Source organism: Tachyglossus aculeatus, assembly GCF_015852505.1.
Source record: "Tachyglossus aculeatus isolate mTacAcu1 chromosome 12 unlocalized genomic scaffold, mTacAcu1.pri SUPER_6_unloc_1, whole genome shotgun sequence".
Classification (NCBI taxonomy): Eukaryota; Metazoa; Chordata; class Mammalia; order Monotremata; family Tachyglossidae; genus Tachyglossus; species Tachyglossus aculeatus.
This window is the reverse complement of record NW_024044828.1, coordinates 7679721-7707446: the sequence shown is the minus strand read 5'-3', so window position 1 is coordinate 7707446 and position 27726 is coordinate 7679721. Positions and strand designations below refer to the sequence as shown.

Below are 27726 nucleotides of genomic sequence, written 5' to 3'. Positions count from 1 at the left end.
AAGCCTGTTTTTCAGATGCGAGAAAAGGACTCAGAGTAAGGGGACAGGTTGCATGTTCTAGTGCAGTGTCAGATTCTAAATTTTAAGTGTCAGAAAATATTTGTTAAAAAGGGAAATTCTACTAAAAAGCCAATTGCATGTATGCTCATTGAGTTATTTTGAGTAAACATTACTTTAGTGTTTGTAATAAAATGTCATCTTGTATTCAGTGCATGAGAGAATCAAAGGATGTTCGTTTTAAGTTGTTTTAAACATATTTAGAGAAAATGGAATCCGTCTTCATTTTAGTATTAAAAAGTTTTAAAGGCTTTGCAAAATCATCTTTTCTCCTACCCAATTTGTAACCTACTGGCATTCATCGCAATATAATACTCAAGTCTTTCTAAGTAATCTGAGGTCAGTGAAGTTGATGAATTGGTTAGTTTAATAACATTAAGTTCTGATATATCTTTTTTTCCAGGAAAAAGAAGATGACAAATCAGACGCTTCAAGTTCTCAGCAACAGAAAAGCCCTCAGGGGCTGAGTGATACAGGATATTCTTCCGATGGGATATCAAGTTCACTTGGTGAAATTCCAAGTCTTATCCCAAGTGATGAAAAGGATTTCCTGAAGGGACTGAAAAAAGACTCTTTTTCCCAAGAGAGTAGTCCCTCTAGCCCCTCTGATCTGGCAAAGTTAGAAAGCACCGTGCTGTCCATCTTGGAAGCACAAGCAAGTACATTTGTTAGTGAAAAACCTGAAAAGAAAGCAGACCTTTGTGTTGTGTTTGGTGAGCCGTCCAAAGAACTACAGAAGATGAAGTTATCACTAGGACCACTGGAATCCTTCAGTTCAGATGAAGAAGAGCCTCAGGAGGTTCAAGAACCTGGAGGAGCTCATGTCACAGAGGGCAAGCCAAGCACCCCTCTGAAGAGCCCCAAAGAAAAAACTGACTCACAGGAAGGGGCATCGGAAAGAAAGCAACGATATGATTCTGTGGAAGACAGCAGTGAAAGTGAAAATTCACCTGTCCCACAGAGGAAGAGAAGAGCTAGTGTTGGTTCATCAAGCAGCGATGAGTACAAACAAGAAGACAGTCAAGGATCAGGGGATGATGAAGATTTTATTCGAAAACAGATCATAGAGATGAGTGCTGATGAAGATGCTTCAGGCTCAGAAGATGAGGAGTTCATTAGGAAGCAGTTCAAAGAAATTGGAGGCAGCCAGAAGAAGGAAGAAGCTAAAGCTAAGATAAAAGGCACTGCTGGGAAGCACAGGAGAATGATCAGGAAAAGTAGTGCGAGCTTTGATGATGATGCGGGAAGACGTCATTCCTGGCATGATGAAGATGATGAAACCTTCGATGAAAGCCCTGAACCTAAATATAGAGAGACCAAGAGTCAGGAGAGTGAAGAGCTCAGTATTTCTGGAGGAGGAGGTCTTCGGCGGTTCAAAACGATCGAGCTCAACAGCACAATGGCCGTTAAGTATTCTGAGGAATCGGTGCAGAAGAAAGCCACTTTGTATTTTGACGAAGAACCAGAGCTAGAGATGGAGAGTCTGACAGATTCACCCGAAGATAGGTCGAGGGGAGAAGGCTCTTCCAGCCTGCATGCCTCCAGTTTCACTCCTGGCACCTCTCCCACCTCCGTGTCATCCCTCGATGAGGACAGCGACAGCAGCCCCAGTCATAAAAAGGGAGAAAGCAAGCAGCAGCGAAAGGCGAGGCACAGGACACATGGTCCCCTCCTTCCCACTATCGAAGATTCTTCTGAAGAAGAAGAGATGAGAGAGGAAGAAGAACTGTTAAAGGAGCAGGAGAAACAGCGGGAGCTAGAGCAGCAACAAAGAAAGAGTTCAAGTAAGAAATCAAAGAAAGACAAAGATGAACTCCGAGCTCAGAGAAGAAGAGAGAGGCCCAAAACCCCGCCAAGTAATCTTTCCCCAATTGAGGATGCTTCTCCCACCGAAGAACTGCGCCAGGCAGCTGAAATGGAAGAGTTGCACCGATCCTCTTGTTCCGAATATTCGCCCAGCATAGAATCAGACCCGGAAGGATTTGAAATTAGCCCAGAGAAAATAATAGAAGTACAGAAAGTTTATAAATTGCCTACAGCTGTGTCTTTATATTCTCCCACAGATGAGCAGTCTTTTACAGTTCTGAATGAGGAAGGCAGTCAAAAGGCATTAAAAAGTGCCGAAGAGATGTATGAAGAAATAATGCATAAATCCCAGAAATCTAAAGCCATTGAGAAGGAAGAAGTTTTTGAAAAAGAACCCCTATATGGTGGCATGTTAATAGAAGATTATATATATGAATCCTTAGTAGAGGACACTTATGATGAATCTGGAGAAAATGGTCTGGTAGCAAGGCCAGAAGAGGAAAATGAATTTATTCAGCAAAGGAACAGGGAGAGGAAACTTAGGCTTCCAGAGCAGATCTATGAAGAATCTATGCAGAAAATTTCAGACCTACAAAAGGAATTTTATGATCTAGAGACTTTGCATTCCATCGTGCCTCAAGAAGACATTGTGTCTAGCTCTTACATCATACCTGAGAGCCACGAAATCATCGTTCTAGGCAGTGTGGTACCTTCGACTAGTGAAGAGAAACGGTTGTTAGATGCAGATGCTGCCTATGAGGAACTTATGAAAAGGCAGCAGATGCAATTAAGCCCAGACTCTAGTCCAGTTCACCCAACTTCAGAGATGGAGGCAATCAAATCTGCCCTGGATTTAGACAAGATGCCTGATACATCTTTGACATCGAGTATCCTTTCGGCAGCTTCACTCACAGATTCCACCAGCAGCACCACACTCTCTATCCCGGATGTCAAAATAACTCAGCACTTTTCAGCAGAAGAAATAGAGGATGAATACGTAACCGATTACACCAGAGAAATTCAAGAGATCATTTCCCACGAATCCTCAATTTTGACTTACTCGGAGCAATCTGAAAGTGCTGCTTCTGTGCCACCATCTGACTCACCGTCTCTTACATCATCCATTTCTTCCGTGTCTACTATGGATAGCTCCTCCCCGGTTGCTGCTCAGGATACCATCATTTCAGTGTATGCAGAGAGTGTGGATCAAGTTGCCCCATTTGGGGATTCCGAAGAGACCCCCTCTTTGTCTCATTTTCCAGTTCTTGGGATCAAGGACTCTGAAAAAGAAGTGTCAGTGGATGAGTCCGCTCTGCTTCTTGTCAGAACAAGTGGTGATTTTACCATGATTCCTTTGCCTCAAGGGGCCACTAGTGTCACCACGCCCATGCCAATGAAGCCATTTATTTTGGATTCCATTTCTTTAGATCCATCGGTATCTGAAAAAGGTCCGGCAAGGAAACCTAAGGATGGAAATGGAATTTCTCTGGCAGCATACAAAGGAAAAAGCAGGGAGAATGGATCCCATATGCCGAGAATCAGCTTAGCTGATTCCTTGTCTGACCAAACAATTCCTTGTGTAGCACCAGCTATAGTTAGGGAGCCACTACCGAGTATCCCCTCTGCAGCTGTACCTCGGTTACCATCTGTGACTCCTTTAATTCCTCCTATTTCATCTAAAGTGGCTCCACTTTTGAGAAGTTCTTCTTTAGATTCACCCATCCCACCTTCTCTCCCTCCACCACCTCCACCTCCACCCCTTCCACCAACTCTACCAAAGCCAGCAGTCTATCCGAAAAAGAAGCCACCAGCAATTACGACCTCAGTGACAATAACCACCACAGCAGTCTCTTCGGTTGCTAGTATTGTAACTATCGATGCCCTTCCTGTCCTGAAGAACAATGTCACCCATGTGACGAAAACATGCACTCCTTCCCCACCACCTGTTCCTCCAAAACCGTCTTCGATTCCTTCAGGACTGGTGTTTACTCATAGACCTATTGAGGGAGCTAAACCACCAATTGCCCCCAAACCAACAATTCCTCAACTTCCAGTCACTGTCCAGAGACCAGCAGAAATACATCCTAAGCCGACAGGCTTGTCTTTCACTTCAAGCATGACACTCAATTTAGTTTCTTCACCTGATTACAAGTTGCCCTCCCCCACCTCCCCGTTGTCTCCACACTCTAACAAGTCTTCCCCCAGGCTGTCCAAGTCATTGCAAGAGACCTATGTGGTTATCACACTGCCATCTGAACCCGGGACCCCAACTGATGTTGTCCCTGGTCAGGCCATTATCAGTTGGCCTGTTGTGTCACCTGCCAAGGAGCTTGCTTCAACAGAACCCGTGTTTTCCATTGTTCCCTCAGTGACACCAGTAGACAGCCTCCACTTGATGGATCACCAGGTCTACCCCTCACGAGATTTGGAGGGTCTTTCTGCTCTCCCAGCCACAGCACCATCTGTCTTTCAAGCAGCCCCAAGTTCTGAAATACCCTTCGTAATGGCAGACATTACGAAAACAGTGGTTTTGGGTACTGATGATACAGCATCTACCACTGTTTTAGATAGTGTTTCTATAACCATTCCTACAGAGCCCCTGCCTGTAGAGAAACATAGATTTGATGATGTCATCGATCTCCGCACTCTATCAAAGATGGACAGGGAAAGAAGCGGCAGCTGCGTGGATCTCTCTGCTTCTCCACTGGATGTGAGAAAGCAGACTACCTCCGGCAATGCATATGTCAGACAAGTGAGCACTTTCCAACCCGCGATAATAAATCTCAGTTCAATGTCACCAGTGGCCCCACCGCTACCTTCGGTTCCTGAAGCCATTAAGGTAAAGCCTTGCACAACGAGCGCACAGTACAGTACAAGTACCGAAAGCCTCGTGGGTATCCTGCAGTCGACGTCAACACCACTCCAGCTAACATCTAAACGTGCTGAGTCTACCTACAGGTTAACTAGCAGTCAGATATTCTTTACACCAAAAGAGGAAGTGCCAATCAATTTATCCCTGGCTCCTTCAGCTCACGCAGTTACCCAGGCTGCCGTAGAACCCATCTCTGCCACTCCTGTGGGTGTCACAAATGGCTGGGCAGACGTCTCCCCTCTGGATGGTGGAGCCGTGGATCTCAGCACCACAAAAACACACCGCATGATGGTTACCATAGACGAGTCTACTCGGGGAGTCGTGACCACGGTAATAGAGGATGATGACAAGCCTGTCGATTTGACTGCAGGGAGAAGAGCTGTCTGCTGTGATGTGGTGTATAAATTACCGTTTGGAAGAAGCTGCACAGCTCAGCAGCCTGTGACGACGCTGCCGGAAGATCGCTTTGGTTACCGAGATGACCATTATCAGTATGATCGATCTGGAGCTTATGGTTCTCGAGGAATTGGGGGCATGAAGCCCTCCATGTCTGACACTAATTTGGCTGAGGCTGGACTTTTTATGTATAAAAGTAAAAATGCTTTTGACTATGCTGCAGGAACTGATGCAGCAGTTGATCTAACTTCTGGGAGAATAACCACAGGTCAGTATGACACAGCAGCAGATCTGTCTATAAAGTCTCATTATGATATCCCCCATCTCATTTCAAGATGAAAGGTTTTAGTTTTTCCTCATCATTCCTTGGTTGTTTTCTGTTTTGGATGGTATGGCAGCACATTTTGTTAACGCAGGTGCATTTTTATTTCTCCGTTTCATACATATGTAAATATATATATATATATACACACATCGGCCAAAGATGCCTGCATGAGGCCTGCATGTTCAACACTGCTTTTTCTGCGCTTCTCAGTAGATGAGCCTGAGGGTTGCATGCAGTCATGCCCATTTTGTTCCTCAAGGTGGTATATGGCTTTCAGACCCAGAAAGAGCATCATTCCTTTTTGGGGACTGGACTATAACTCTGCCCTGTATTTCAGGTGAGGTAATGGATTACTCAAACAAGACCACAGGTCCTTATCCAGAGACACGACAAGTCATTTCAGGCATCGGGATTGGTGCACCCCAGTATTCCACAGCAAGGATGACTCCGCCTCTGGGAACCCAGTATGGCATGGGGAGTGTGTTAAGATCATCCAACGGCGTAGTGTATTCTTCAGTAGCAACTCCCATCCCCTCCACATTCGCCATCACCACGCAGCCCGGTTCGATTTTCAGTACAACAGTAAGAGATTTGTCTAGCATGCAGGGGAGTGATGCAGTGACCTCATTATCTGCCTTGCACCAGAGCCAGCCATTACCTAGAGCCTACGGTTTCTTGACAACTGGGGCATCGGATAAGGAGGGTACGGTGGGCCCTGTGGCTATCGACACAAATTTGCACATGCCAGCTCTGGAAAGCCTGACTCCTGAGCCAGGTGAGGTGATTCCCACTATGACCTCAGCTTCTGAAGTGTTTCCCAAAGTTCCAGCGGGTGAGAGCGCCCTCATCATTGTCCCAGAAGAGGACAAACAGCAGCAACTTGACCTGGAACGAGAGCTCTTGGAGCTTGAGAAAATCAAGCAGCAGCGGTTCGCGGAGGAGTTGGAGTGGGAGCGACAGGAAATCCAGAGGTTCAGAGAACAGGAGAAGTTCATGGTGCAAAAGAAGCTGGAAGAATTGCAGTCTATGAAACAGCACCTCCTGTACCAGCAAGAGGAGGAGAGACAGGCTCAGTTCATGATGAGGCAGGAAACCTTAGCCCAGCAGCAACTGCAGCTCGAGCAAATTCAACAACTTCAGCAGCAACTGCACCAGCAGCTGGAGGAGCAGAAGATCCGCCAGATATACCAGTATAACTTTGATCATTCAGGAACAGCCTCACCGCAAACTGCCGTGGAACAAGCAATGCTGGAAGGTCAATATCCTGCCGCCGAAGCCGGTCAGTTTTGGACTTCAGAAGGCACCACAACAACGGTCCCTGCCGTGGTAGCCATCGAGGTGCCGCAGAGTCAGGCCTGGTACACGGTTCAATCAGATGGGCTAGCCCAGTACATCGCTCAGCCTAGCATCCTGAGTTCTGTTTCTGACACCCCTATGAATGACGTTGTGGGGAAAGACGATAAACAAGAGAAAAAGTGGAGCGGCGGCCCCAAGTTGCGCAGTCAGTATGAAGAACAAGAGGGAAACGCTGGGGAAGATCCCAGGTGCTTCAAAAAGATAGTGGATAGCGGAGTCCAAACTGATGATGAAGATGGAGCAGAGCGAAGTTACACCAACAGGCGACGGAGAACTAAAAAGAGTGTCGATACAAGTGTGCAGACAGATGACGAGGACCAAGATGACTGGGATATGCCCAACAGATCGCGGAGAAAGTCTCGCGGAGGGAAATACAGTGATGGCGCCCCTGACGTGGACAAGACTAAGTCACTTTCCAAGGTCTCTAGTATTGCCGTTCAAACTGTGGCAGAGATCTCAGTACAGACCGAACCGGTAGGCACCATAAGAACACCTTCAATTCGGGCTCGAGTGGATGCTAAAGTTGAAATTGTCAAACACATTTCAGCTCCAGAAAAGACATACAAAGGTGGAAGCTTGGGGTGTCAAACAGAAGCAGACTCAGAATCCCTAAGTCCCCAGTATTTTCGTGTCACATCTCCACCAAAAGACAAGAAGCGTCCAACACCACTAGAAATAGGTTACTCCTCCCACCTGCGGGCAGAATCCACCACACTACAGGTAGTTCCTTCCCCTCCCAAATCTCCAAAAGTCCTGTATTCACCTATTTCACCACTTTCTCCAGGCAAAGCCTTAGATTCAGCTTTTGTGCCCTATGAAAAAGCCATCACCGATGACACTAGTCCACAAAAGATATTGCACCCAGATATGGCCAAGGTTTCTCCAGTAAGCCCCAAGTCTGCTAAGATGATGCAACGCTCTTTGTCTGATCCCAAACCTCTAAGTCCAACAGCAGAAGACAGCTCCAGAGGTCATTTTCAATACACTGAGGGCTACTTGGTAAGAAAAGTTTCTCTTCAATGTAATGAGCAGTGATTAATTTGATGGGCAGGGCTGTGTGTGGAGAGTTTCACTGATGAATAGGACACTGAGGCTGAACTCATCCTGCTAAAACCCCTAAAATTGTTAAAATGAACAACCATTTCCATTAATGATGCCATCCTCATTTTGCTCTCACTTTTCTCCGAATCTGACAGGGGGTTTCTGGGCCAATGTATCCACTTTGTGCTTTGTGTAGCACCATATATAGTGGATGCTCAGTAATGTCTAAGTAATTATGTAGGACATGCATTTTTAGTAGAGTTTTGAGGGTCAATAGAGTCGTGATTTGGTTGCAAAACGGGTTAAGGCAGGAATAATGTTTCCTAAGAGAGTAACAGCTGTGGTTGCTTTAGGTACACAGATCGACACTGAATGATCTAGGTCATTCAGGGAAGAAGCTAGGAAATTCATTGAAAAATTTAGAAAGCTGCTCTCTAACTTTCTGACTGCTTGAAGGCTTTGTTTATTTTATTCTTTTTTTGTTATCTTTTTTTCTAACAACAAACTAACAGTGGAACCACACTTTTTATTGTTTCTTTTTCTTCTGCATGCACTGTTCCATTTTCCCCAAACAGGCTACTTCTCAGAAACAAAAAAGTAATCAGCAAAGGTTTACCATCCCGTATAAATACAGGCTGTATGTTCATGTGGTTTTCATATGTGTCAAGTGTATGTCTTCATTGTGGAGCTTGTGTTACAGCACCCCTCAGTTCCCCTAAAGTGTGGAGATTATATTAGTGCACCATTCCATGTTAAGGAAAACTTGTGTTGTAGTATCTGTTATCTGGAAGCACACAACTGTTTTTTTGACCTTGAATTATGCAATATCCAGGCAGACGTGCTTCATTAGGAGCCTATTCTACTTTGCGTTCTAGCCAAATGGCAAAAGTGATATGCCACTGAGGGCTTTTGACAAGCTTGTCTTCCAATCTCATTTAAGATGTTAGGCTTGTACAAGTACTGGGGTGGGAGATCAGGTAGTCCATGCCATCTAGTAATAAAACCCAAAAGAAACCTCCTACCACCACCTCTGAGTTTTCAGTATGAGCGTATTCATTGAGTCATATTCAGCGGCAGTGAGATCCCTACCTCACAAAAATGTTATTTACTGTCATGAGTCATCGCATGTTCATGAGTTTGTGACCTCTGAAAATCATAGATGAAAAACAGTACTATTGCATATCACTGTCCCTGTGAATGAACTTTGTTAGGCTCCAGGAGATAAAATTTTGATTCTCAGAGGCAATAGCAAATAAATTTCCACTGAATAGAAATTTCCCCAGGCTTCTCCCTTCCTTAAAGTATTGCATTTTTTGTTTACGTTAAATACAAAAGGAGTCCATGTTTGGCAGTGGTTAACACAATTTCCTTCTCAAATAGTTTTGGGAGTAGAAGGATCTTTGTTTCAGGAGAGAGAATGAGGCAAGAAAGAATGTAAGCGATGCAGAGATGTACCGACTGGGTCTGAGAGAGACCAATCTAATGGTAGCTTACAAAGAGTTACCCATTAGAGGAGCAGATTTGGTTTAGTGGTGATGCAACTTGACCTCTTTTTCTGTTATTATAAGGTTAGCCTTCCCCTCCCTCCCCACCAAACCTGTGCATGCACCTCCTTGGTGTTGTGCAAATCAAGGTATTGTGGGAGCTGGAATGCCTCCTGTCACATGTCCCTTGATTATCTTGGAATTGGGGGAGGCTGTCTCAGAGGGACTGGGTACCCTACCATACCCCTCTCCACCACTTCCATTCTCCTACCCTAACTTTCACACCTACTCCATCAGCAACCTAGTGTTTGGCACCCACTTTGCCACCCAGGTGAGCAGAGATGTCAGAAGTCCAGGCTGAGGATGAGAGAAGGTTGAATCAAAGCCAGGAATACATATTGATTTCACGTAGCTGGAGCAGGCCCAATGTGGCCATGCCTCATTCCAGAAGCACAGCTCTGAGATGAATGGTGCAATAAATTGACAATATTTATTGAACATTTACTGTGTGCAGAGCATTGTACTAAGCCCTTGGGAGAGTATAGTGCAAATCCTTGAGAAATTCGGGGGACAACAAGCATTAGGCCCTAAGCGGCGTGGCTCAGTGGAAAAAGCCTGGGCTTGGGAGTCAGAGGTCGTGGGTTCAGATCCCAGCTCCGTGAATTGTCAGCTGTGTGGCTTTGGGCAAGTCACTTCACTTTTCTGAGCCTCAGTCACTTCATCTGGAAAATGGGGATTAAGACTGTGGAACCTGTATATATGTATATATGTTTGTACGTATTTATTACTCTATTTTATTTGTACATATTTATTCTATTTATTTTGTTAATATGTTTTTTTTTTGTTGTCTGTCTCCCCCTTCTAGACTGTGAGCCCGCTGTTGGGTAGGGACTGTCTCTATATGTCACCAACTTTTACTTCCCAAGTGCTTAGTACAGTGCTCTGCACACAGTAAGTGCTCAGTAAATACAATTGAATGAATGAATGAATATTGAAGTTCCCAAGGACTCATGTAGGTACAGAGAAAGAGAGAAGGAATAAGAGAGCGGGATCAAGTCGTTAAAGGTGTTGGAGGTGAGAGGCAGTGTGGCTCAGTGGAAAGAGCCCAGGCTTGGGAGTCAAAGGTCATGGGTTCAGATCCCAGTTCCGCCAATTGTCAGCTGTGTGACTTTGGGCAAGTCACTTCACTTCTCTGGGCCTCAGTCACCTCAGCTGGAAAATGGGGATTAAGACTGTGAGCCCCCCGTGGGACAACCTGATCACTTTGTATCCTCCCCAGCGCTTAGAACAGTGCTTTGCACATAGTAAGCACTTAATAAATGTTATTATTATTATTGTTACTAGAGCTCACCTCCTCCAAGAGGCCTTCCCAGACTAAGCCCCCTTTTTCCTCTCCTCCCCCATCCCCCCGCCCTACCTCCTTCCCCTCCCCACAGCACCTGTATATATGTTTGTACAGATTTATTACTCTGTTTTACTTGTACATATTTACTATTTTATTCATCTTGTTAATGATGTGTATCTAGCTTTAATTCTGTTTGTTCTGACAACTTGACACCTGTCCACATGTTTTGTTTTGTTGTCTGTCTCTCCCTTCTAGACTGTGAGCCTGTTTTTGGGTAGGGACCGTCTCTATGTGTTGCCAACTTGTACTTCCCAAGCGCTTAGTACAGTGCTCTGCACACAGTAAGCACTCAATAAATACGATTGAATGAATGAATGAATCAGGTTGCATGCCAAACAAACCATTCTACAGAAATTGCCAATGAAAAGACATGTCCTGGGCAGACATGGCCATCTGATTCACTCAGTCTATTCAATGACTTGTAATGCCCTTCATGAAAGTATTTTTGTATTTTAGCTTCTCTGAAGTGTACGTCCCAATAAAAAGCAGCCATAATATGAGTTGTTCCCTTCACAAGCATATTTTTTGCTTTGCTGATTGGATATATTTGAGATTTTTGGAACTCTGATATGTACACTTCCAAGAATAATCTTTGCTCCTAAATTGGGACTTTGTATTTCTATCTTTTGATTCTTCTGGAAAAGACAGGCTTTAAAAATCTCTTGCAAAGAGTGAATGTGATTTTAATGACCTACACTGCAAGTGTGATTTTTGTCACATTTTGTTATTTTACTCTCTCCTAATTAGTAAAAAATATATTTGGATCACAAAATTGAATTTCATGAAATTGGATCATGAAATTAAACAGGGTGGTCTTCAGTCTTTTGGATTTGCTTGCTGTTTATGGAATATCTGTGTCTTTAAAATTTTCTCTCTCCATTGAAAATCAGTTCTTTTTCAGTCAGTAGTTAACATCTTGGTTTTCCTAGCACTGTTTGACTTTCTGTCCTTGAATATGTTGAATGGACTTGGTTCTGAGACCTTCCCATCATAGCTGAATCCCAGATCTCTTATTGGTTAAATATGAAAAGGCCTCAAGACCTGGAGGCTCCCCAAATGTCAGCGGTGTTAGGAGAGACAATTGAGAAACTAAACACTTCTAGAATAATTTCACACAAGCCGTTCAGTGAGAGAGGGAGATACAGGTATAATTAGCTCATTTTTTGTTGTTGTTGAAAGGGGAAGGGAAGGGAGGTGCAGAATATTTTGGGATAGACATTGTTAGGCTACTCTAAATCACTATCCGTCTGAGGTAGTTTAGCTGTAGTCTGGTGTATCTGCAAGGACACTATACTACTGGATAACTCTTCCCTTCAGTGTTCCTTCTATCATCAATCGTATTTCTATCATATCATATCGTATCATATCATATCGTATCGTATCAATCGTATCATCTTCTAGCCCTGTGAATCTATGTAACTATAAAATGTGGAAGACAAGATGAACTGGAGCTCCAGATTTCTGATAAGTGAGACATGGATGGTTTTTGAAAGGGGATAGTTTTCCAGTCAAAACCAGATTAGCGATCCCCTCGGTACAGGACTGAATTGAGTTAGGAGAGGGAGGTTTTGGTGGGTGGTAAAGACAGTGTTTTGGACCCACCTCCCAAATTACCCCAGTGCCAGCTCTACTACTCCAGGCAGAGGATAATTTCATTACTTGGTTAATTGATTTGTTGACCTCCCTGGAGCGACTGCTTCCAAAGCACTAATTAACACTAATTGCAGAGGAAGCTTTATGGTTCTGTTTTATAAAAGAATAGATCACAGTATGAATTTTCCCTTTTACACTAGTACATGCTTATTCATTTTGCATTTTCTGAGTGTGATAGAGTCTGGACACAAACATGGAAAGAGAACAGGGCAAAGAATCGGGCGATTTGGCTTATAGTCTTGGCCCTTACCTGGCCTTCTGAATAGCTTCAGTTTCCACATGTGTAAAGTGCTACCTGCCTCTCTCAATCCCACAGGACTGCCAAGAGGACAGAATGAGTGAATGCTTTGGAAAAATCAATGGGCTCTTATAAATTCAAAGTATCATTGAACAATGTAGGCTTATTTCCTACAATTAGATAGTGAGAATTGAAAGAACCATCTTAGGCTGTCTCAACCAAGTCATATTTTTCTGTGGTGCAGTTTTTTGAATTTTATAATTCTAGTGAATGGTAATGGAAAATCAGCAATTGAGGGATGGTTAATAATTAGCCATGTGATGTATTTCTTCAATCACTTCAAAGTTTACATCTGGAGGTTTTTGAAGATTGGTGTTAGTCACCAAATGGAAAGTCAGTGCTCTTAAGGTGTTCATTTTATGTTGTCTTGTCTGTCGAGATATGTGGTATTGAGCTCTAGAGTAAGGTAAATAAAGTATTCTGTTTTTCCTATCAGAAGAAATTGCTACCCAAGTATCCCTAGGAGAAGATATGTTCTCCAGGAAAACATTCTGCCTTCTGAGATCAAGCATTTCATCCTGAGACACAAATAGGAAGGCATTTCATGCTCCAAAGGGACCATCATCATAAATAGAATATGTGTTTCCTCTCTCTACTCCCTCATTTTTAATCTAAATGGTGAAAAAATAACTCCCTTGAATTAGGCTCATTAAGGAAAAATATGTGTTGGACTTCATTTAGGAAATGATCAGTGAAGCAAAGAGGCCTCAAGTCATGTGATTGCTTGGTTATTCATCCTGAAAAATTTGATTATACACCACCTCCATGAAATGGAGGATGCCTTCCAACTCTTCCTCTCCTTATTTTACTTAGCCCAGCTTTGGACAGTGAATTGCAGAAATAGTTTTCAAAAAACCCCTGATCTAATATTCTGAAGATCAAATTTCACAGCATTCCAGATTTTAATACTCCACTGTGGCTTTAAGTAGAACATGACCATAAATTTATTTTCTATTTAGTTGAAATTGCATTTGTTACTGATGAGAAGTTCTGTATGGAAATGGCACAGCCATTATCCCTTGTGTTTCTTGATCTTACGTTATAATGCCAGTCAGACATGCAACTTTCTGAAAATTAAAGAAATGGGTATTAGGAATGATATGAATGGGACCCACCTATCCATTTTCTTAATTTAACATGCATGACTTTCAGTAGAGGTATCTGGTTAGCCTGGGTTTTAAATCTCCATCGGTGGTATTTATTGAGTACTTACTTTGTGCAGAACACTATATCAGGAGGCCCTTGGGAGAGAAAACTACAAAAGTTGTAGGAGACATGATTTCTTCATTGAAGGAACTTACAGTCTTCCACTTGGACATAGGTTTTCATTAACCATTTAGGATTAATTATCTGTGTGCTTTTTAAAACTTTTTTGGATTAGAACTGATCATTTGGCCCATAAAATTCCTGATCAGCCCTAGATTGACGATGAGTGGGTTTGATTCTTCAACACGAGAAGAAAGTAGACAGTAAGGTGGAGAAGTGAGAGCAAGCGAGAAATGAAGCTTTCACTAATTTTTATCCTCATTCCTTTGAAACTCCCTCCTGTTCTCATCTCTGCACTCACTTTCTTGAAGCCACTAAATGGCTTTTAGCACTGGCTGGGGTGGGAAAAACCTGCCTCTCACGTCACCTCCTGATTCTGCATTCTCTCCTACTACATGTGACCCAGCCTTCTGGCTATTCTTTAAATTTTTCCTCCTCACTGCAGCTCTCACAATTATATTTCCCTCTTTCTCACAGTTCCCATATGGTCTCCAACACTCAGCTGCCTCCAAATCAACCCTTCTCATTCCTGTGGTCCTCTGAACCCCAGCCCATCCCTATGTTTATATTTTTGACTTGTTCTGCCTTCCCTGGCTTGTTGTGCCTAATCTGAGAGCTATGAAAATCACAAGAACTAGAAAGAACCAGAGTGGCTTAGTGGGAAGAGCACAGGCCTGAGAGTCTGAGGACCTGCACGTCCTGACTCTGCCTCTTGCCTGCTGTGTCACCTTGAAAATAATAAGGATGGTATTTGTTAAGCGCTTACTTTGTGCCAAGCACTGTTCTAAGTGCTGGAGGGTTACAAGTTAAAGTCACTTAACTTCTCTGCATCTCAGTTTCCTCATTTGTAGAATGGAGAGTCAGTATCCATTCTCCCTCCCTCTTAGACTGTGAGCCCCATAAGGGACAGGGACTGTATCTGACCTGGTTATATTGTATTTAACCCAGTGATTTGTACAGTGCTTGGTACATAGTAAGTGCTTAGCAAATACCAGAATTATTATTATTATTATTAGAAATAATAATAATAACAGTATGGGGGAACAGGCTTAGGAGGGGAACCACATGTGTCTTCTCCCAATCCTGTCTATCATGGCCTAGTTGGGTAAGGAATGTGTCTGTTTATGTGTCTGTATATTGTACTCTCCCAAGCACTTAGTACAGTGCTGTGCACACAGTAAGCACTCAATAAATAGGAATGAATGAATGAATAGTCTGGTCCTCACAACTTTGGAGGTCCTGGAAACTTGGCCTGCAATCCTTGGAAGAAGCCAGAGGCAGTGATGAAATAAGCCTAAAAAAATAAACAAAAAATCAGAGTGAGCTGGGGGAGGAGAGAACTGTGGGGATCACACAGTGGTGGTAGGTTTAGTAGCATAAGGGGGAGCAGAAGAGCTGCTGGGAAATTGGATAAAACACTTTTCAAGTGTTAGTGTAGTGGAAAGTGAGTGTGAGGAATGTTTTAAATATTAGTAAGAAAGGCTGGATGGACAGGATAGAGGGCAGGGTGAGGGAAGGCTCACCCAATCACTAGGTGAGAGTAACGTCTTGGAAATGCACAAATTTGCTGTGTATAGTCTGTATAAGGTGCCATACCTTCATGGATCTGCAGCTAGTATAATGAACTGAGGTAATGCTGCCTCAGCTTACCTGGTGAGTATTGTTCTAGGCAGAGTCTAGAGTCTGCAGGGAAGCAGTGTTAAGCAGGCAGGTACATTAGAAAGAGGAAGTTGAGGAAAATTAGTCCCTGACTCTTCTTGAAGCCCTTAATCATTTCATCGAGGAGAGACTGAGGGAAATGAACTTTGGGGCTGAGAATTCTCTAAAAGTCTGGCACATGCCAATAGAGTGTGAGTTATCTACACACTCTAGAGATTGGATATGTGTTCATTTGAATTTATTATAGCGACACAAAGATTCATTCATTCATTCAATTGTATTTATTGAGCGCTTACTGTGTGCAGAACACTGTACTAAGCACTTGGGAAGTACAAGTTGTCAACATATAGAGACGGTCCCTACCCAACAGCGGGCTTACAGTCTAAAACGGGGAGACAGACAACAAAACAAAACATATTAACAAAATAAAATAGAATAGTAAATATGAACAAGTAAAATAAATAGAATAATAAATCTGTGCAGACATATATACAGGTGCTTTGAGGAGGGGAAGGAGGTAGGGTGGGGGGATGGGGAGGGGGAGGGGAAGGAGACAGGGTGGGGGGAGGGGAAGGAGGGGGCTCAGTCTGGGAAGCCTTCCTGGAGGAGGTGAGCTCTCAGTAGGGCTTTGATTTCTAAAGCCACAGTGAACCAGGGGAATTTCAGGTTCCTTGTTTTGCTTACAGTAAAATATTTTGTCATGTAGTTTGTACATGACAGCCCAACATATTGACGCTCCAGTCTTCATACAGCTCATATTCATATTTTGAAGTAGCCAGGCCCTGCTAGGCAGTTTACAGTACATATAAATAATTGGGAATGCATCATAAGTAATTACATAAGGCAAATTGGCCCAAATGCTAGAATACATCAGAGGAATTTCAGTATCAACGTGGAGCAAATGTTGTTGCCACCAATCTGTAATTGTTAATTGAGGCTGTGAATCCATCTTGAAAACATAAGGATTAAAAGTCTCCATGATTTTGCAATGCTGAAACAACTGGTTTTTGAAAGCTATATCTGCAGTTTATTTCCTATTAATTCACATATGGTGAGGCATATGGTCACATTTAAGTATGGAACTCTTTGTATTTAAATTTAATATAAAACTTCAATTTGCATGAATCTGAAACAAAAATAATGAACAACATTGTATTTCTGCTTGTTCGCATTAAAGTATTTTGCTGAAATGATATTCAATAAGTTTGCAATCAAGAAAGTGTGCCACATCAGTCTGTATCCATGGACCTTCTGCTCAATCCGTGATACTTACTGAACATTCACTATATTCAGAACACTGTACTAAGTGCTTGGTAGAGTACAGTACAGAAGAGCAGAATTAACAGATACATTCCCAAGCTTATAGTCAAGAGAACTGAAGGGGATATATGTGCATTGTCTACCTTTCTATTTCTGCCCCTTCCCTTCTCTCCTTTTCTGGAGCTCTCTCCTTGTCCTTCTTCTCATCTATTCCTGCCACTTTTCTTGTTTTTTTCAAAGGTCCTTTAATTCTTCTGTTGATCAAGTTGTCTGCCTCCTCTTTCTACTGGTCTGCCTTTCTGTTCATCTACCTTAGTCCACATTCACCTCTGCTGATGACTTCTATTCACCTTCTCTCTCCCCCTCTTTGCATCCACTTTCCACTTTTTTTTCTTCTTTTTTGTCCCTCACTCTCTCCCACCTACTCTTCTCCCTAGAACATCTCCCTTTCCTGGGACTCTTCCTCTCCCTAGAACAGGATAAGAAGACAATAGAAATTGGGATATGGAAAAATTACCCAGGGAGCCCCAATATAGTTCATGTATTTCGCTTTTCAAGGCAGCAGCTATAACATGGCTAGTCAGCTCACATAGAACACCATGGTGGGCAACAGGGGTGAAGATGTGTGTCACCTCCTTTGACTCTCCTAGCAGTCAGTCTATCAATTGGATGTATTGAGAATGTGCTGAAGTGGAGAGCACTGTTACTAAGCAAGTGGGAAGGTACAGTACCATAGACATGATTCCTGATCTCAAGGAGAGGCAGTGTGGGTTAGTGGAAAGAGCAAGAGTCTGGGAGTCTGAGGACTTGAGTTCTAGTCCTGACTCCATCACTTGTCTGCTGCGTGACCTTGGTCAAGTTACTTAATTCTCTGTGCCTCAATTTCCTCATCTGTAAAATGGCTAAGACTGTGAACTCCATGTGGAACATGGACTGTGCCCAACCTGATTAGCTTGCATCTACTTCAGCTCTTAGTACAGTGCCAAGCACTGTACTAATAGTACATAGTACATAGCAATCATTTAACAATCAGCCAATCAGTCAGTGGTATTTATTGAGTTTTACTATGTGCAGAGCACTGTACTAAGCTCTTGGAAGAGTACAACAGATTTAGTGGACATGTTCCTTGCCCATAAGAAGCTCACAGTGTAAACATGGAGACAACATTAATATGAATAAATGAATAATTTATAATAATTCATTTATATATACACATATTTAACAAATGCCTTTTTTGTGAAAAGGAGCTTAAAGTCTAGTGGAGTAACTTGTGGTCTCTCTGCGTGTGGCCTGTTTCCAAGATGGCATTATTAAGGTTGTATGTCTCAAAGTCTGGGAGCTATAGAAGGTCATGTTGTAGCTCATTGTGGGCAGGGAATGTGTTTATCGTATCATATCATATCATATTGTACTCTTCTGGCACTGCCCACAGTAAGCCCTCAATACATTTGATTGATTGTTTGACTGATATTCTGCTTCTAATATATCCTTGGTAATGACCTGGTCACAGAGCTCCCAGATAGTTTTTTGCTTGGAGCTTCCTAGGCTGCTCTACTAGCAGTGAGTTATGCAAGATAAAGGTGACTCCCAGGAAATAGGCCCTGCTCTGGATTCTGGAGCTGTTGTGGTGTTGCCATGAGTCAGATGATGAAATAGAACTAGTTGTCAGTCCCACTTTCTCTGGCTTCTTGAATGTGATCCCGCTCTTGAGGGGTGGAAATGGAGAAAGGAACTGGGGTTCTATGATGGTTGTAGCAGTCATGGAGCAGAGAGGTCCCACATGTTTTCTGGACCTTCATAAGGAAGAGAACACACTCCTCACTTAGGTTGGTTTCTGAGTAAGTGTGATTAACTTGAAAAAGAGTGCAAGCTGGAGAAACAGCATGGAAGCCAATAATAAGGTGTTTTGGTGTGATGCAGAGGAAAATGGGTAGCTATTGGAAGTTTTTTTGAGGTGTGAGGTGATGTATGCCAAGGAACATTTCAGGACAAGGATCTGGACAGCAGTATAATAATTGTGATATTTGTTTAATTATGTATTTGTTATTGTGGTATAGACTTAAATTGGGGAGAGGCTGGAGGTTGGGAGACCAGTGAGGAGGCTGATACAATCATTTCATTGTGGTATTCATTCATTCATTCATTGAATCGTATTTATTGAGCACTTACTGTGTGCAGAGCACTGTATTAAGCGCTTGGGAAGTACAAGTTGGCAACATATGGAGACGGTCCCTACCCAACAGTGGGCTCACAGTCTAGAAGGGGGAGACAGAGAACAAAACAAAACGTATTAACAAAATAAAATAAATAGAATGAATATGTACAAATAAAATTAATAAATAGAGTAATAAATACATACAAACATATGTGCATATATACAGGTGCTGTGGGGAGGGGAAGGAGGTAAGGTGGGGGGATGGGGATGGGGAGGAGGGGGAGAGGAAGGATGGGACTTAGTCTGGGAAGACCTCCTGGAGGAGGTGAGCTCTCAGTTGGGCTTTGAAGGGAGGAAGAGAGCTAGCTTGGCGGATGTGCAGAAGGAGGGCATTCCAGGCCAGGGGGATGACATGGGCCGGGGGTCGATGGCGGGACAGGTGAGAATGAGGCGTAGTGAGGAGATTAGCGGCAGAGGAGCGGAGGGTGCAGGCTGGGCTGTAGTAGGAGAGAAGAGGAGAGGTAGGAGGAGGCGAGGTGATGGACAGCCTTGAAGCCGAGGGTGAGGAGTTTTTGCCTGATGTGTAGGTTGATTGGTAGCCACTGGAGATTTTTGAGGAGGGGAGTAACATGCCCAGAGCATTTCTGGACAAAGACGATCCGGGCAGCAGCGTGAAGTATGGATTGAAGTGGGGAGACATAGGCAGGCATAATACACTGCCTAGACTGCGGACCAATGAAGCATCTTTAAGCCACCTGGTTCACAAAACACTCCAAGTCAGAACTTCGAGGAAGCAAGAAATGGGGGATTTAGCCAGCATTCAGTCTGGGGGCACCAGCACAACAGGGAGGCTATCAGAAGTGGAGCTCTCTCAAGATAGGAATCCTCCAAATCAAATCAATAACCAACTGTGAAATTCCATGCACATGCACACACAAATACACAATTTAGGTTCAGATTTGGACTGTTTTGACATTGTTTTTCTGAGGTAAAAATGATTACCATTGGAAAAGACAAAAGCAGAGAGGAGGCCATTAAATTTTATAAATTATGGAGGTTGTGGGCAAAATAAATGTGGTATTGTTGTTCACCAAATCCCAGACATTTTGGATAAGGAATCACCAAAGATCTTTGATTTTTTCACATGGGAATGACAGATATGTGGAGTTTGTTATCGCAGGAACTTGAGCAGAACAAAATATCAATAGGCTCAACTATTAATTTTGATAAATTCATGGAAGAGCATCCATGGGAAAAGCTAGCTTCATTGAATGGTGCATTCCTAGCTATAAAATGTATGTCAAAAGTGGACAGCCTCTCTAGGCCCATGCATCTGGTTCCCACTGGGAGAGACAGAATATTGGGTTGGTTGGAGTATTGGTCTGGTTCAGAAAGTCATTTCTTAAGTTCCTCAGAGGAAGGTTTTGATGGATTTGGTACATTAGAAACACTAAAATGATAAGTGAGCTATTTATGCAAATATAGATCACTTGTAAGATTCTGAGTCTTTCTCCATTCTATTATCTGTGCACTTATGTCACTGTTATTATGAATAAATCATAAATGTTATAAACTGTGGATGGGGTTTAGCTACCTATCGCACTTTGCACAGACCTTAGCCAGGAAAGGCGAAATATATCATATCTTGTCAGTTAAGGTTATGGCTCTAAAATAGATTAATAGCTATTGAGGTAAAGGGAAATCTGGTTTGTAAAGGTCAACCTAAATCCCCCATCTCTTGACAGGCTATGTTTCATATGGAATGAAGATTTAACTATTGGATAGATTGTAGCAGCATAATACATAATTAACTAAAAATCAATTTTCATTTCCTCATCAGCTATATAGTCACAAGTTAATTATTTTAAATCCTGAAGCCAAGATGCATAGGACTAACAATTTCAAATCCCCTTATTTGTTTGTTCATTGATTATTCAAATATCTTTATTTGAGCTGCCACTGATAAAATATGGCTGGAAGGAACTGCCAGGAATTGCTGCAAGCTCTGCTTTCCTTTCTTGTAGAACACTTTGGGTGACATGTTCTAATTAATAATAATAATGATGGCATTTTGTTAAGTACTTACTATGTGCAAAGCACTGTTCTAAGCGCTGGGGAGGATACAACGTGATCAGGTTGTCCCACGTGGAGCTCACAATCTTAATCCCCATTTTACAGATGAGGTAACTGAGGCCCAGAGAAGTTAAGTGACTTGCCCAAAGTCACACAACTGACAATTGGCAGAACTGGGATTTGAACACATGACCTCTGACTCCCAAGCCCATGCTCTTTCCATTGAGCCACACTGCTTCTCCATTCTAATTCTATTTCTTTGGCTTAATAGTGATTCACATTGGGTAATTATGACCAATCAGGATTTACCTGGGAACTTATTTGACCTTATCCGGGTATCATTCAATTTCCTTCTTATGTGTATTCATCACATATTTTCAGTTTTAAAAATGATCACTGTGTGTAAATAGTTACCAAAAAATTAATGCTTTACTACACCAGGCCAAAGGTTTTCTTTCAGTCTTTTTAGGGTTCTGCTTCTGACAGTGGCAAGTAGGTTAAGGAAACAGTGCAACCTTGCCTATCTTGGCAGTCATCCTCATGATTGACAATGTATGCTTATCCAAGTAATAATATATCCATAATTATGTAATATCCTTTTGCTTTTTTTCATAAAGTCCTATCCTGGATTAAAATTGCTCTCTCTATACATAAAGCTTTTCGAACTGTTGAATACTTATAACAAGATGAAGTTTTGTCAAAATAATAGGATTATAAGGCAGCCATATTATCAGTGTCTCTAACATTACAAAGAGAATCAATCGTGATTTATTCAGTCATTCATAGTTAGCGAGCACTTACTGTGTGCAAAGCACTGTACTGAGCACTTGAGAGAGTACAGGATAACAGAATTGGTAGAAACATTGTGGTGCTTATTAAATGCTTACTATGTGCCCAGCACTGTACTAAGTGCTGGGATAGGTACAAGGTAATCAGGTTGGACACAGTCCCTGTCCTATGTGGGGCTCACAGTCTAATGGGAAGCATTTAATCACACTTTACAGATGAGGAAACTGAGGCCCAGAGAAGTTAAATGACTTGCCCAAGGTATATAGCAAGCAATTGACAGAGGCAGGATTAGAACTCAAGTCCTCTAAGTCCCACGACTATGATCTTTCCACTAGGCCCTTAAAATCAGTTTAATACTGATTTCTGAACGTTGCAAATTGGTTCTCATAAGATGCTGATGACTACTTAGAGATATCAGGGAAACACTACTTGAAGCAGTATGGTTTTGGCAAAGTTGGGGAGTTTGCAGAAACACACCGAATATGTTGTAGGAGAAATGTCTCTGCTTGTTTGGTTGTGATGAGTGCAAAATAAAAAATGTGAGAAACAAAGTACTCATTTTGGAGAGTTCTGAGCTAAAACTTTATTCATGTTTATTTGCTAAAAGAAATTAATCTCTTTGGGGCTTCCCAGAGAACAAAGAAATTATGTGATTCACTCAGGTTAGCACTTTCAATGCAGCTATTTGGTGAGGCAGAAAGTAGCTTTCCACCTGACTGCTCAACCCCCAGAGAAAGTAACTTGCCAAAAAAAAAAAAAGGAGAGACAAGAGATGCATTAAGGAAAAACGTGGAGATGGTAGAGGGGAAATTCCAAATTTCTTTTGACTACAGGATTTCAATTGGATAGAATTTGTGTTCTGTCTGAGTCACTAGCCTTAGAAAAGCTCCTGTTTCTGTTATTGTTAATTACTCTTTCCACTTTTGCTTCCATCTTTTCTCCCTCTTGGATCTGGGGTAATCAAGCAATTAAAGTAAATCTCCTTTAAATTGTTAAATTGTGATTAATCCCCATGGTAGGAGCAATTTGTTGACAGCCATTAGTGAATATATGTGCCACTACTGGATACTGAAAGGTCCTTCTAATAAGAAGGATGCTGATGATAGTCTTACTTGTATGGAGCTTTTCATAGTCAAAGAACTGAAATCATAGACTTGCCATTGTGATCAGTTATCCTGTTATCCGATCATTGTTACCTGATGTTTTTCCATTTCCATGTGCCATATTCCCAATTGCCAGCTATCCACTTGGTGTTTTTCACAGCCATAGACAACAGAAATAATAAATAATAAGAAATAAAGGTAAATAATAATAAATAATAAGAATAATAAGAAGAAGAAATAAAGAAAGGCAGTGTTGCTTAGTGGTAAGAACTGGGGACTGGAAGTCAGAAGGCCTGGGTTCTAGTCCCAGGACTACATCCTCCATCTTGTGTGACCTTGGACATACATCACTTAACTTCTGCGTGTCTCAGTTTCCTCATCTGAGAGATGGGGATTAAGTCCCTGCTCTCCCTCCCTAAAAGACTGTCATGTCCATGTGAGAAAAGAACTGTGTCCAATCTGATTATCTTAGATCTATCCCAGCGAGTAACACATAGAAGTGCTCAGTTGTTATTATTATTCAATAGACTATATAACGAATGATTAATTCATAAGATTATCAAAGACTATAGGAGATTGAGGCTGAGGATGGAGGGAAGGCAAAAAGGGAGAAAAAGGGAAAAGAGGGTAAGAAATGAGAATTTGTTGGGAAGAATGGCCAGGTGGAGTTTTTCAAATCCTAATTTTGCCTTCCTCCTAACTGTCTTAATAGCTCTGCTCTTCTGAGCAGTTTCCAGAAAGAAGGGACAGAGGGAGAGACGGAGAGGGAGGGAAATAAAGGAGATAGAGGGAGGGTATGATACATGTGTTTCGTTTAAAGAGAAAATCAGAGGGAATCAGTTGGAAATCAATTAAATGAAGTTGTAAAATAGTCCCCTGCATGGAGGAATGATGATAGAAGCTGAAAAAGTTGAAAAGTAATTGGTCTGACATCCCCTTTGTCAAGCCAGATTCTACATAACATGGAGTTACCAGAGCAGTAGCAACAGTGTCTTATGAGAAATGTAATGGACATTATAAACATGATATAATACTAGCATCATGAAATGGCTTTTTAATGAAAATAATTCTCATTTGAAATGACTGCACAGAAGACTAGTTGGCATCCAGAATAATACGAACTACATTACTATTCAAAAGGCATAACTTTTTTTAATCTGAAAAAATTTTTAAAAAGCCATGAGCCTCCAAGTTAATGGAATCGAAGCAAAATCAAATGATCATTATTTTCCTTTGATAACACAGGCAACCATAAATATAAAATAAGTAAACGGGAAAGGAACATTTTGGCTTTGAGAGGTCTATGAATTCAAAATATGAGTAAGATCAAAAACATGACGTTCATTCTTGCTTGTGAAGGGATGAAAGAAAGGTATGGAAGTTATTTAGCTATGATTAGGAATTCTCGTTTTCATTTGGTCACTGATTTCCCTCAATAACATTTTGCCTTCTTTCCGCTATTGTAGACCAAAGGTTCTCAGACTATGACACCATCAGGCACTCAGAAGAAGGTTAAGAGGACTCTGCCTAATCCGCCTCCAGAAGAAACTTCACCTGGGACACAGTCAGCATACAGCACTATGGGATCCGCTTCCCGGAGAAGAATCTGTCGGACCACCACCATGGCTCGGGCCAAAATCCTCCAGGATATCGACCGAGAATTAGATCTGGTGGAGAGAGAGTCTGCGAAGCTGCGCAAGAAACAGGCTGAACTTGATGAGGAAGAGAAGGAGATTGACGCCAAGCTGAGGTACCTGGAAATGGGAATCAACAGGAGGAAAGAAGCTTTGCTAAAGGAAAGGGAAAAGCGTGAGCGAGCCTACCTCCAGGGAGTAGCCGAGGAGCGGGACTACATGTCAGACAGTGAAGTGAGTAATACCAGGCCAACGAGAATAGAAAGTCAACATGGCTTGGAAAGGCCAAGAACTGCACCACAAGCTGAATTTAACCAGTTTATTCCACCGCAAACCCAGCCAGAACCTCAGCTGGTCCCTCCTACCAGTCCATACACCCAATACCAGTTCTCCTCCCCTGCCCTCCCTACCCAAGCTCCAACTCAATACCCACAACCCCCTCATTACCAACAGCAGCCGTTGTACCACCAGCCAGTTTCACCCTATCAGACCCAATCGACCTTCCAAACTGTGGCCACCATGTCTTTCACGCCACAGACTCAGCCCCCTCCGGCCCCTCAACCATCCTACCAACTGCCCTCCCAGATGATGGTGATACAGCAAAAGCCCAGGCAAACCACACTGTACTTGGAACCCAAGATAACATCCAACTACGAGGTGATTCACAATCAGCCCCTCATGATAGCTCCAGTGTCAACGGATAATACTTATGCCGTCTCCCACCTGGGCAGTAAGTACAATAGCTTGGACTTGAGAATTGGCCTGGAGGAGCGAGGTAGCATGGCGAGCAGCCCGATCTCGAGCATATCTGCCGACTCTTTTTATGCCGACATAGAACACCATACGCCACGGAATTATGTCCTGATAGATGATATCGGGGAACTCACAAAGGGAACTGCAGCTCTGAGTACTGCATTCAGCCTCCATGACAAGGATCTGACCAAAACGGATCGCCTCCTTAGAAGCACGGAGGCACGGAGGACCCAAGAAGTGTCGGACTTCCTAGCACCCCTGCCAACTTCTTCCAGACTCCACACATACGTGAAGGCTGAAGAAGACCCAATGGAGGACCCGTACGAGTTGAAGCTGCTCAAGCATCAGATCAAGCAGGAATTCCGCAGGGGAGCGGAGAGCTTGGACCACCTTGCCGGCATCTCGCAGTACTACCACGCAGATACCAGCTATAGACATTTCCCCAAATCTGAAAAGTATAGTATAGGTAGGCTGACTCTGGAAAAGCAAGCTGCCAAGCAACTCCCAGCCGCAATCCTGTATCAGAAGCAGGCGAAGCACAAGAAGTCGCTAATGGACCCCAAAATATCCAAATTTTCACCCATACAAGAGAGCCGAGACCTGGAGCCGGATTACTCGAGCTATATGACTTCCAGTACATCATCCATCGGAAGCCTCTCCTCTAGGGCGAGGCTTCTTCAGGATGACATCACTTTTGGCCTCAGGAAAAACATCTCAGAGCAACAAAAGTTCGGAGCGGGCCTGGGCACCTTAGGAACAACAATGCGGGCCGCGTTGCAGGAAGAGGCAGACAAACCGTACGCCAGTGGCAGCAGATCCAGGCCTTCATCCAGACCTTCCTCCGTCTATGGGCTCGATCTGTCACTCAAGAGAGATCTGTCCAGTTCTTCTTTAAGACTGAAGGCCCAAGAGGCTGAGGCGCTCGAGGTCTCCCTCAGCCACGCGGCACCTTCTGGGCGCGCTAAGCCAACCAGCCTTCCCATCAGCCAAAGCAGAGGAAGAATCCCAATCGTGGCCCAGAACTCTGAAGAAGAAAGCCCTCTGAGTCCCGTCGGGCAGCCGATGGGGATGGCCAGGGCTGCAGCCGGCCCACTGCCGCCCATCTCTGCGGACACCAGGGACCAGTTTGGCTCAAGCCATTCTCTGCCTGAAGTGCAGCAGCACATGAGAGAAGAGTCACGCACAAGAGGCTACGATCGGGATATTGCCTTCATCATGGACGACTTCCAACATGCCATGTCTGACAGCGAAGGTAAACTAGGCCTCAAACTCTTACGTTACCATGAGAACACCAATCATCGTTTCTGTGCATGTGTGATTTTTCCCTCTGAAAAGACTTACTCTTCCTGTTTTCTTTGTGTGTCTTTTGTGTATTTTAATTTTTTTCTTGTAAAGGAGAATTCTGGATTGTGTGTGGAATTAGTGGCATGTTTTTCTTTTCGGTTGTGGCTTTGGTTAGTGTTTTGGTTTCTTGTTAATTGGTTTGCATATTTCTTTATCTGGTGTCAACCTTTCTAAAGGATTTGTCAGTCAGATGTAAATAAAATACAACCAATTTACAATTGGATCTTTCCTCATTGAAATTAGAGTACTCTGCCAAAGTTTTATTTATCTCAATTTATATTTTATAATTTTCAATTATATTGAATCAGTATAATTCATCCCAATAATTATCTTTCTGGATTACATTTTAGTGTTGTATATTGGTTATTCCAGCCCTTTGTGGCTGAAGGTGCATATGAAACTGAATTTGGCTCCCAAGCTTTTGTGCTCATTTCCTTGAGATAGTTTAAGGTTAGATAAATACTTGATAGGGTAATTGAATCGTATTTTAAATCTTCAAGGTGTTTTTTCATTACTTATTACTGATTGCCATCACATTATTAATAATGTCATGTTAGAGAAGGATAAAAGGACTCATTGATAGTCATGTGTTTAAAATTGGACTATAATCACCAAATAATCAAATTTTATTTGGAAAGAATGAAGGGATGTTTGTTTACACTTTATTTTCCTGGATAAAAGAAACACCTTAACTCTTATATAAATGTCAGATAATTTTATATTTTTATAAATATACTAAATAGTAATGACCAGTTTCTTTCTTTTTAAAGAAATGTTACAGAAAATCGTAAACTTAATTTTGAATATTTTAAAACTTAACTGTAGAACATGAATGGATCGTGACAACAAAGGGATGTCAATCAATGGTATTTATTGAGCACTTACTGTGCACAGGGCACTGTACTAAGTGCTTGGGCAAGTACAGCACGGCAATATAGTAGACACATTCCCTGCTCACAATGAGCTGTAAGATTTACATTTGAAACTAAAAAAATAA

General features: G+C 42.5%; 1 protein-coding gene across 5 annotated transcripts in view; it reads left to right on the top strand.

Moving 5' to 3' along the window:
- Positions 1–27726, top strand: part of PCLO (piccolo presynaptic cytomatrix protein) — a 299418-nt gene that overhangs the window by 150836 nt on the left and 120856 nt on the right. For 4 of the 5 annotated variants that reach the window (XM_038741414.1, XM_038741411.1, XM_038741410.1 and 1 more), the window contains 3 exons: positions 461–5399; positions 5794–7811; positions 24465–26637. In XM_038741414.1, the coding sequence (XP_038597342.1) occupies positions 461–5399; positions 5794–7811; positions 24465–26637 (9130 nt within the window). The remainder of the gene's footprint in view (positions 1–460; positions 5400–5793; positions 7812–24464; positions 26638–27726) is intronic. The other variant, XM_038741412.1, reaches the window with a different exon arrangement.